General features: G+C 40.7%; 1 protein-coding gene across 1 annotated transcript in view; it reads right to left on the reverse strand.

Moving 5' to 3' along the window:
* Positions 1 to 9448, reverse strand: part of LOC115187639 (pleckstrin homology domain-containing family G member 4B-like) — an 89194-nt gene extending 79746 nt beyond the window's left edge. The window contains 1 exon segment of the mRNA XM_029746608.1: positions 9188 to 9448. Within this exon segment, the coding sequence (XP_029602468.1) occupies positions 9188 to 9238 (51 nt within the window). The 5' untranslated portion in view covers positions 9239 to 9448.
* Between the last annotated feature and the right edge of the window lie 3503 nt (positions 9449 to 12951).

The following is a 12951-nucleotide window of genomic DNA, read 5'->3' on the forward strand; positions in this document are numbered from 1 at the left end:
ACCCTGTATATAGTATGGTACTAACTGACCCTGTATATAGTATGGTATTAACTGACCCTGTATATAGTATGGTATTAACTGACCCTGTATATAGTATGGTATTAACTGACCCTGTATATAGTATGGTATTAACTGACCCTGTATATAGTATGGTATTGAACTGACCCTGTATATAGTATGGTATTGAACTGACCCTGTATATAGTATGGTATTAAGTGACCCTGTATATAGTATGGTACTAACTGACGCTGTATATAGTATGGTATTGAACTGACCCTGTATATAGTATGGTATTAACTGACCCTGTATATAGTATGGTATTGTAACTGACCCTGTATATAGTATGGTATTAACTGACCCTGTATATAGTATGGTATTAACTGACCCTGTATATAGTATGGTACTAACTGACGCTGTATATAGTATGGTATTGAACTGACCCTTTATATAGTATGGTATTGAACTGACCCTGTATATAGTATGGTACTGAACTGACCCTGTATATAGTATGGTATTGAACTGACCCTTTATATAGTATAGTATTGAACTGACCCTGTATATAGTATGGTATTGAACTGACCCTGTATATAGTATGGTACTGAACTGACCCTGTATATAGTATGGTATTGAACTGACCCTGTATATAGTATGGTACTGAACTGACCCTGTATATAGTATGGTATTGAACTGACCCTGTATATAGTATGGTATTGAACTGGCCCTGTATATAGTATGGTATTGTAACTGACCCTGTATATAGTATGGAATTGTAACTGACCCTGTATATAGTATGGTATTAACTGACCCTGTATATATTATGGTATTGAACTGACCCTGTATATAGTATGGTACTAACTGACCCTGTATATAGTATGGTATTAACTGACCCTGTATATAGTATGGTATTAACTGACCCTGTATATAGTATGGTATTAACTGACCCTGTATATAGTATGGTATTGAACTGACCCTGTATATAGTATGGTACTAACTGACCCTGTATATAGTATGGTATTGAACTGACCCTGTATATAGAATTGAACTGACCCTGTATATAGTATGGTATTGAACTGACCCTGTATATAGTATGGTATTGAACTGACCCTGTATATAGTATGGTACTGAACTGACCCTGTATATAGTATGGTATTAACTGACCCTGTATATAGTATGGTATTAACTGACCCTGTATATAGTCTGGTATTAACTGACCCTGTATATAGAATTGAACTGACCCTGTATATAGTATGGTATTGAACTGACCCTGTATATAGTCTGGTATTAACTGACCCTGTATATAGTATGGTATTGAACTGACCCTGTATATAGTATGGTATTGAACTGACCCTGTATATAGTATGGTATTGAACTGACCCTGTATATAGTATGGTATTAAGTGACCCTGTATATAGTATGGTATTGAACTGACCCTGTATATAGTATGGTATTGAACTGACCCTGTATATAGTATGGTATTGAACTGACCCTGTATATAGTATGGTATTGAACTGACCCTGTATATAGTATGGTATTGAACTGACCCTGTATATAGTATGGTATTAAGTGACCCTGTATATAGTATGGTATTAAGTGACCCTGTATATAGTATGGTATTGAACTGACCCTGTATATAGTATGGGATTGAACTGACCCTGTATATAGTATGGTACTGAACTGACCCTGTATATAGTATGGTATTAACTGACCCTGTATATAGTATGGTATTGAACTGACCCTGTATATAGTATGGTATTGAACTGACCCTGTATATAGTATGGTACTGAACTGACCCTGTATATAGTATGGTATTGAACTGACCCTGTGGTAATCTGGCATCTCCCTCACGATGCCAGGACAGCGGAGTCAATCACCACCTTCCGGAGACACCTGAAACCCCACCTCTTTAAGGAATACCTGGGATAGGATAAAGTAATCCTTCGAACCCCCCCCCCCCCCCTTTACAAGATTTAGATGCACTATTGTAAAGTGGTTGTTCTACTGGATATTATAGGTGAATGCACCAATTTGTAAGTCGCTCTGGATAAGAGCGTCTGCTAAATGACTTAAATGTAAATGTAAATGTATGGTATTAACTGACCCTGTATATAGTATGGTATTAACTGACCCTGTATATAGTATGGTATTAACTGACCCTGTATATAGTATGGTATTGAACTGACCCTGTATATAGTATGGTACTGAACTGACCCTGTATATAGTATGGTACTAACTGACCCTGTATATAGTATGGTATTAACTGACCCTGTATATAGTATAGTATTGAACTGACCCTGTATATAGTATGGTATTAAGTGACCCTGTATATAGTATGGTATTGAACTGACCCTGTATATAGTATGGTATTAACTGACCCTGTATATAGTATGGTATTGAACTGACCCTGTATATAGTATGGTATTAACTGACCCTGTATATAGTATGGTATTAACTGACCCTGTATATAGTATGGTATTGAACTGACCCTGTATATATATGTATAAGCCCTGAATATTGTATGAACTGACCCTGTATAGTAGTGGTATTGAACTGGCCCTGTATATAGTATGGTATTGTACTGACCCTGTATATAGTATGGAATTGTAACTGACCCTGTATATAGTATGGTAATTAACTGACCCTGTATATATTATGGTATTGAACTGACCCTGTATATAGTATGGTACTAACTGACCCTGTATATAGTATGGTATTAACTGACCCTGTATATAGTATGGTATTAACTGACCCTGTATATAGTATGGTATTAACTGACCCTGTATATAGTATGGTATTGAACTGACCCTGTATATAGTATGGTACTAACTGACCCTGTATATAGTATGGTATTAACTGACCCCTGTATATAGTATGGTATTAACTGACCCTGTATATAGTATGGTATTAACTGACCCTGTATATAGTGACCCTGTATATAGTATGGTATTACTGACCCTGTATATAGTATGGTACTAAACTGTACCCTGTATATAGTATGGTATTAACTGACCCTGTATATAGTATGGTATTAACTGACCCTGTATATAGTATGGTATTAACTGACCCTGTATATAGTATGGTATTGAACTGACCCTGTATATAGTATGGTACTAACTGACCCTGTATATAGTATGGTATTGAACTGACCCTGTATATAGAATTGAACTGACCCTGTATATAGTATGGTATTGAACTGACCCTTTATATAGTATAGTATTGAACTGACCCTGTATATAGTATGGTATTGAACTGACCCTGTATATAGTATGGTATTGAACTGACCCTGTATATAGTATGGTATTGAACTGACCCTGTATATAGAATTGAACTGACCCTGTATATAGTATGGTATTGAACTGACCCTTTATATAGTATAGTATTGAACTGACCCTGTATATAGTATGGTATTGAACTGACCCTGTATATAGTATGGTATTGAACTGACCCTGTATATAGTATGGTATTGAACTGACCCTGTATATAGTATGGTATTAACTGACCCTGTATATAGTATGGTATTAACTGACCCTGTATATAGTCTGGTATTAACTGACCCTGTAGAGACGATATGAAACTGACCCTGTAGATAGTATGGTTGAACTGACCCTGTATATAGTTGTATTAACTGACCCTGTATATAGTATGGTATTGAACTGACCCTGTATATAGTATGGTATTGAACTGACCCTGTATATAGTATGGTATTGAACTGACCCTGTATATAGTATGGTATTACCTGACCCTGTATATAGTATGGTATTGAACTGACCCGGTATATAGTATGGTATTGAAATGACCCGTATATAGTATGGTATTGAACTGACCCTGTATATAGTATGGTATTGAACTGACCCTGTATATAGTATGGTATTGAACTGACCCTGTATATAGTATGGTATTAAGTGACCCTGTATATAGTATGGTATTGAACTGACCCTGTATATAGTATGGTATTGAACTGACCCTGTATATAGTATGGTACTGAACTGACCCTGTATATAGTATGGTTTTGAACTGACCCTGTGGTAATCTGGCATCTCCCTCACGATGCCAGGACAGCGGAGTCAATCACCACCTTCCGGAGACACCTGAAACCCCACCTCTTTAAGGAATACCTGGGATAGGATAAAGTAATCCTTCGAACCCCCCCCCCCCCCTTTACAAGATTTAGATGCACTATTGTAAAGTGGTTGTTCTACTGGATATTATAGGTGAATGCACCAATTTGTAAGTCGCTCTGGATAAGAGCGTCTGCTAAATGACTTAAATGTAAATGTAAATGTATGGTATTAACTGACCCTGTATATAGTATGGTATTAACTGACCCTGTATATAGTATGGTATTAACTGACCCTGTATATAGTATGGTATTAACTGACCCTGTATATAGTATAGTATTGAACTGACCCTGTATATAGTATGGTATTAAGTGACCCTGTATATAGTATGGTATTGAACTGACCCTGTATATAGTATGGTATTAACTGACCCTGTATATAGTATGGTATTGAACTGACCCTGTATATAGTATGGTATTGAACTGACCCTGTATATAGTATGGTATTAACTGACCCTGTATATAGTATAGTATTGAACTGACCCTGTATATAGTATGGTATTGAACTGACCCTGTATATAGTATGGTATTGAACTGACCCTGTATATAGTATGGTACTGAACTGACCCTGTATATAGTATGGTATTGAACTGACCCTGTATATAGTATGGTATTGAACTGACCCTGTATATAGTATGGTATTGTAACTGACCCTGTATATAGTATGGAATTGTAACTGACCCTGTATATAGTATGGTATTAACTGACCCTGTATATAGTATGGTATTGAACTGACCCTGTATATAGTATGGTATTAACTGACCCTGTATATAGTATGGTATTGAACTGACCCTGTATATAGTATGGAATTGAACTGACCCTGTATATAGTATGGTATTAACTGACCCTGTATATAGTATGGTATTGAACTGACCCTGTATATAGTATGGTATTGAACTGACCCTGTATATATTATGGTATTAACTGACCCTGTATATAGTATGGTATTAACTGACCCTGTATATAGTATGGTATTAACTGACCCTGTATATAGTATGGTATTAAGTGACCCTGTATATAGTATGGTATTAACTGACCCTGTATATAGTATGGTATTGAACTGACCCTGTATATAGTATAGTATTGAACTGACCCTGTATATAGTATGGTATTGAACTGACCCTGTATATAGTATGGTATTAACTGACCCTGTATATAGTGTAGTATTGAACTGACCCTGTATATAGTATGGTATTAACTGACCCTGTATATAGTATAGTATTGAACTGACCCTGTATATAGTATAGCATTGAACTGACCCTGTATATAGTATGCTTATTTACTTATTGTGTTCTTCATAATTCTTCTAATTTCTCCTGTGTTTTTTGTCTTGTATTACATTCTCATTGATTGTTACATTGTGGGGTTCTGAGTTTACAAGAAAGGTATTTCACTGTACTTGTACATGGGAACTTAAAACTTGAAACTTGAAACAAACACACACACACACAATCTTCTCCAATCTTTTCGGCCCTATAACAAGAACAAACAGCAAAAATATACACATGATCAAATACAAATCCTGGCATCAACTATTAAAGACTACCAGAAACCACTGGACAAAATACAAACCCTCAAACCCAAAAAGGCCTGTGGTGTTGATGGTATCCTCAATGAAATGATAAAATATACAGACCACAAATTCCAATTGGATAAACTTAAACTCTTTAACATCATTCTTAGCTCTGGCATCTTCCCCAATATTTGGAACCAATACTGATCACCCCAATCCACAAAAGTGGAGACAAATTTGACCCCAATAACTACAGTGGGACGTGCGTCAACAGCAGCCTTGGTAATATCCTATGCATTATCATTAAAAGCAGAGTCGTACATTTCCTCAGTGAAAACAATGTACTGAGCAAATGTCAAATATTTTTTTCTAAATGACCGTACGACAGACCACGTATTCACCCTGCACACTCTAACTGACAAATAAACAAACAAAAACAAAGGCAAAGTCTTCTCAAGCTTTGTTAATTTCAAAAAAACTTTTGACTCAATTTGGCATGAGGGTCTGCTATACAAATTGATGGAAAGTGGTGTTGGGGGAAAAACATACGACATTCTAAAATCCATGTACACATACAACACGTCTGTGGTTAAAATTGGCAAAAAAACACACATTTGTTTCCACAGGGCTGTGGGGTGAGACAGGGATGCAGCTTAAGCCCCACCGTCTTCAACATATATATCAACGAATTGGCGAGGGCACTAGATCACTCTGCAGCACCCGGCCTCACCCTACTTGAATCTGAAGTCAAACGTCTGTTTGCTGATGATCTGGTCCTTCTGTCCCCAACCAAGGAGGGCCTACAGCAGCACCTAGATCTTCTGCACAGATACTGTCAGACCTGGGCCCTGTCAGACCTGGGCCTTGACAGTAAATCTCAGTAAGACAAAAATAATGGTGTTGCAAAAAAGGTCCAGTTGCCACGGCCACAAATACAAATTCCATCTAGACACCGTTGCCCTAGAGCACACAAAAAAATATACATATCTCGGCCAAAATGTCAGCGCCACAGGTAAATTCCACAAAGCTGTGAACGAGCTGAGAGACAAGGCAAGAAGGGCCTTCTATGCCATCAAAAGGAACTTAAATTTTTACATACCAATTAGGATCTTGAATCAGTTATAGAACCCATTGCCATTTATGGTTGTGAGGTCTGGGGTCCGTTCACCAACCAAGAATTCACAAAATGGGACAAACACCAAATTGAGACTGCATGCAGAATTCTGCAAAAATATCCTCTGTGTACAACGTAAAACACCAAATAATGCATGCAGAGCAGAATTAGGCTGATACCCGCTAATTATCAAAATCCAGAAAAGAGACGTTAAATTCTACAACCCCCTAAAAGGAAGTGATTCCCAAACCTTCCATAACAAAGCCATCACCTACAGAAAGATGAACCTGGAGAAGAGTCCCCTAAGCAAGCTGGTCCTGGGGCTCTGTTCACAAACACAAACAGACCCCACAGAGCCCAAGGACAGCAACACAATTAGACCCAACCAAATCATGAGAAAACAAAAAGATAATTACTTGACACATTGGAAAGAATTAACAAAAAATCTGAGCAAACTAGAATGCTATTTGGCCCTAAACAGAGAGTACACAGTGGCAGAATACCTGACCACTGTGACTGACCCAAACTTAGGCTTTGACAGTGTACAGACTCAGTGAGCATAGCCTTGCTATTGAGAAAGGCCGCCGTAGGCAGACCTGGCTTTCAAGAGAAGACTATGAGCACACTGCCCACAAAATGAAGTGGAAACTGAGCTGCACTTCCTAATTTCCTGCCAAATGTATGACCATATTAGAGACACATATTTCCCTCAGATTACACAGACCAACAAAGAACTCGAAAACAACCCCAATTTTGATCAACTCCCATATCTACTGGGTGAAATACCACAGTGTATTAAAAACATGAGCTGGTGCACATCCAGAATAATAGTGTGTGGAGGTGCTGACTAACGGAGAATAAACTATCAACTATCAAAATAAAGAAAGTCGCACACTCCATGTATAAACTCCCAGCCATTTAATGGGTATTTACCAACGTTTCAGCATCACTGTGCCTTCCTCAGATACCACAGTGTGACATCACACTCCATGTATAAACTCCCAGCCATTTAATGGGTATTTACCAACGTTTCGGCATCACTGTGCCTTCCTCAGATACCACAGTGTGACATCACACTCCATGTATAAACTCCCAGCCATTTAATGGGTATTTACCAACGTTTCGGCATCACTGTGCCTTCCTCAGATACCACAGTGTGACATCACAGCAGCAAGATTTGTGACCTGTTGCCACAAGAAAAGGGCAAACAGTGAAGAACAAACACCATTGTAAATATAACCCATATTTATGTTGATTTATTTTCCCTTTTGTACTTTAACTATTTGCACATCGCTACAACACTGTATATAGACATAATATGACATTTGAAATGTCTTTATTCTTTTGGAACTTCTGTGAGTGTAATGTTTACTGTTAATTTTTATTGTTATTTAACTTTTGTTTATTATCTATTTCACTTGCTTTAACAATGTTAACATATGTTTCCCATGCCAATAAAGCCATTGAATTAAATTGAGAGAGAGAGAGAGAGAGAGAGAGAGAGAGAGAGAGAGAGAGAGAGAGACAAAGAGAGAGAGAGAGAGAGAGAGAGAGACAGAGAGAGAGAGAGGAGAGAGAGAGAGAGAGAGAGAGAGAGACAGAGAGAGAGAGAGAGAGAGAGAGAGAGAGAGAGAGAGAGAGAGAGAGAGAGAGACAGAGAGAGAGAGAGAGAGAGAGAGAGAGAGAGAGATGGTCAGTCTGTAACTTCACACCTGCCAGAATTCCAACCCCATCAAGTCATAAATACAGCTACAAAAACAACATTCAGAAACAAACTTGCATTCAATGAATTGTAAAAATCTACTTGAATAGCGTGAAGAATTGAAGATATTAGCCTACATATCAAGACATCAAGCAGATACTGTAGAACAACACACTGACTAGTCTAGCCTACAATAACATAATATATCTCTCTATGTTAGTTACTGTCAGGTAACCACGTTCGCACACACACACACACACACACACACACACACACACACACACACACACACACACACACACACACACACACACACACACACACACCAAAATATCAGCTGCTTAGATATCTGTGAAGTAAAGGACACTTTTCTGACTGTGTGGAGCAGCGTCTACAGACACACAGACAGACAGCCTGACAACAGACATGTAGCTCACCTATCCTGAAGACAATAAATCATCTACTGGGAAGTAAGTGGGGATATGAAAGACAGTTTGCCAGAGTGACAATCAACTGAACTGAATGAAGTCAGAAGTCTGAAATCTGTAAATCTCCAGCAGTCCATGTATTAGTCTGTTAAATCCATTAAAATGAAACACAAGCTGTTTTAGAGAACCCACAGGTCAGTAGTGAATTGTGACATTAACTTACTAACAGGATTTAAACTTAAGGTTACCAGGTCTTCAATTACAGCAGAAAATAAAATACATTTGACTTTAGGTGACCATTCTCCACCTTTCTGACCTTAATGCTCAGGTAGTTCTCACAGCTCCTGGACTTGGCTCGGGAGGGCATCTTATCCAGTGACAACATTTAGGTAAGAAGAAAAGCCACATGAAGCACCAAAGATAAATCCAGTGTAAGTCCAGTGGGTGACGGCTGAGTCATTGCTGTAGGACTGGCATGTCCAGAGCCACGCCAGTTTCACCCCTTTACTGTCTCTCTCTCTGTCTCTCTCTCTCTCTGTCTCTCTCTCTCTGTCCCTCTCTCTGTCCCTCTCTCTGTCCCTCTCTCTGTCCCTCTCTCTGTCTCTGTCCCTCTCTCTGTCTCTTGTCTCTGTCCCTCTCTCTCGTTCTCTCTCTCGTTCTCTCTCCTGTAGTGCAGGGCAGGGCAGCCAGTGTTAAACTAAACTCCAGTGGGAGCGTGAGAGAGGCAGCGAGCTCAGTTCCCCGCTACACCCCTCCCTCCCTCCCTCCCTCAACAAAAGCACCCCCCTCCCTCCCCTTTGCTACTCTGCCACTGAAGCCTCTCTCTTGCTCTCTCTCCCGGCTGGATTTATGCAACTTCCCTTGACCATTCAGAAAACACACAACCAGAACAACAATACCCCCCCTCCCCCCACTCCACCTCCCTCTCTCTTCACTTCACTGCCCAGCAGGGGTACAACTCAGACCATCTACCTCCCCCTTCTCCCCCCCTCAACTCCCCCATGGCCTCTTTGTCCTGACACAGGGACCAGGGTTTCAGCTTATTCTGCTGCTTTTCAAAAGGACTTGGGGAGAGTGAAAGAGAAGAAGACATCAGTATGGCATCGGTCAGTGGTTGGAGGTCAGACACTACAATGGTGCTCCTTTACATCTGTTCAGAGGGGGGGGAGCCCGAGCCCTAATCCTTAAATTCCCCCTGACACACCAGTGACATATGTAGGACATCTCGCCTGCTCAGGAAGACAGATGTGACGGGTTCAAAACAGATTAGACTTCATTACCGCCTTTCACTTAAGAAGTGATGTTGTTGTCAGCTATTCGTTTTTTAGTCAACCTGACAAGTAAAAACAATGTTTTCGATTTAACACCTGACAAATCAAATCTCTTCAAATGATCAGAGTTTCTCTATACATGCAGCTGTTGTTTCACAGAGCAGTTTGTGTCCTTGACCTCAACATCATCACTCTGTCGTTAACCTCACCGCCATCAATAAAAGAGCTCAGAAACACAGCAGACAGAAAGACGGCATCACAGCAAGCTTGTCTTTGGTGTTTACGGAACGTGAAAACTGACAAGTGTTGTCAGAGGAGCATTCTATGCCTCTTAAATCTGTTCCCAACTGATCCCTAACCTAAACAGAGGAAATCCTTGTTCTGGAAAGGCTGTAAGGTGGTACGAACTGTGGTACGAACTGGATATTTGTGTGACGTAGAGGTTAGTGGAGACGGGTGATCAGCTTGGGGTATATTTGGAGTAGTGAGGAGTGTTGTCAGACTGCATTAGACAGCACCAACCATGACCCACAGCAGACAAGACAACACAGTCTGTCCTTGTCCACTGTTAACTTCAACCATGAACTTAACTTAAGTCTCCTCCAACTAACAATTACATATGTTCACCATACTGCTGCTATCTCCACAACGGAAAACAATTACATATGTTCACCATACTGCTGTTATCTCCACAACGGAAAACAATAACATATGTTCACCATACTGCTGCTATCTCCACAACGGAAAACAATTACATATGTTCACCATACTGCTGCTATCTCCACAACGGAAAACAATTACATATGTTCACCATACTGCTGTTATCTCCACAACGGAAAACAATAACATATGTTCACCATACTGCTGCTATCTCCACAACGGAAAACAATAACATATGTTCACCATACTGCTGCTATCTCCACAACGGAAAACAATAACATATGTTCACCATACTGCTGCTATCTCCACAACGGAAAACAATAAGATATGTTCACCATACTGCTGCTATCTCCACAACGGAAAACAATAAGATATGTTCACCATACTGCTGCTATCTCCACAACGGAAAACAATAACATATGTTCACCATACTGCTGTTATCTCCACAACGGAAAACAATTATGAACTCAATCATGACTCCCCGCCCCAGTCCCCTTTTTTCCATCAGATATTTATTTTGAGCACGTAATAACAAACTGCATCCTCCCTATCTCACCCCTCCTCCCCCTGTCTCCCCGCTACTCCCTCTATCTCACTCCCTCCTCCCCCTATCTCCCCCTCCTCCCCCCGTCTCCCCCCTCCTCCCTCTATCTCACCCCCTGGTCACTGGCCTCTCCTCTGGCCTCTAGGGAAGCCTCTGAGTCCCAGGATTGTGTGTCCACTGGCCTCTCCTCTTCTCTGGCCACTGGGGGAAGCCTCTGAGTCCCAGGATTGTGTGTGTCCACTGGCCTCTCCTCTTCTCTGGCCACTGGGGGAAGCCTCTGAGTCCCAGGATTGTGTGTGTCCACTGTCCTCTTCTCTTCTCTGGCCACTGGGGGAAGCCTCTGAGTCCCAGGATTGTGTGTGTCCACTGGCCTCTCCTCTTCTCTGGCCTCTAGGGGAAGCCTCTGAGTCCCAGGATTGTGTGTGTCCACTGGCCTCTCCTCTTCTCCGCTCTCTAGGGGAAGCCTCTGAGTCCCAGGATTGTGTGTGTCCACTGGCCTCTCCTCTTCTCTGGCCTCTAGGGGAAGCCTCTGAGTCCCAGGATTGTGTGTGTCCACTGGCCTCTCCTCTTCTCTGGCCACTGGGGGAAGCCTCTGAGTCCCAGGATTGTGTGTGTCCACTGGCCTCTCCTCTTCTCCGCTCTCTAGGGGAAGCCTCTGAGTCCCAGGATTGTGTGTGTCCACTGGCCTCTCCTCTTCTCTGGCCTCTAGGGGAAGCCTCTGAGTCCCAGGATTGTGTGTGTCCACTGGCCTCTCCTCTTCTCTGCCCTCTAGGGGAAGCCTCTGAGTCCCAGGATTGTGTGTGTCCACTGGCCTCTCCTCTTCTCTGGCCACTAGGGGAAGCCTCTGAGTTCCAAATGGCACTCTATTCCCTACATAGTGAGCTACATTTGACCAGGGCTCTACCAGAGTAGTGAGCTATAAAGGGAAATTAGGACACGGACTCTGTCTATATTTAAAGGCTACGTTTGATTTAGGAGCTTGTCTTTTAATTCACTAGGACAAACAGTAAACATCAATCATGAACACACAGAGAATAGATTTTATTGCTTTCATAATATACTCAGGTCTCATTTGGGAGAATATATTTGCTAATCTCGATGTGATCTCCTCAATAAATAAATGATAGAAATCAGTATTGCCGTTATCTTGTTATCCTAAATCATTAAACTATTGATATAAAAGGGTATGAAAGGACATAACATCAGTTGTATATTTTTGGAGAATCAGTTTGTGTTTCTTCCAGCAGAGACTCTGAGAATCAGTTTGTGTTTCTTCCAGCAGAGACTCTGAGAATCAGTTTGTGTTTCTTCCAGCAGAGACTCTGAGAATCAGTTTGTGTTTCTTCCAGCAGAGACTCTGAGAATCAGTTTGTGTTTCTTCCAGCAGAGACTCTGAGAATCAGTTTGTGTTTCTTCCAGCAGAGACTCTGAGAATCAGTTTGTGTTTCTTCCAGCAGAGACTCTGAGAATCAGTTTGTGTTTCTTCCAGCAGAGACTCTGAGAATCAGTTTGTGTTTCTTCCAGCAGAGACTCTGAGGATCAGTTTTGTGTTTCTTCCTGCAGAGACTCTGAGAATCAGTTTGTGTTTCTTCCAGCAGAGACTCT

Source organism: Salmo trutta, unplaced genomic scaffold (assembly GCF_901001165.1).
Source record: "Salmo trutta unplaced genomic scaffold, fSalTru1.1, whole genome shotgun sequence".
Classification (NCBI taxonomy): Eukaryota; Metazoa; Chordata; class Actinopteri; order Salmoniformes; family Salmonidae; genus Salmo; species Salmo trutta.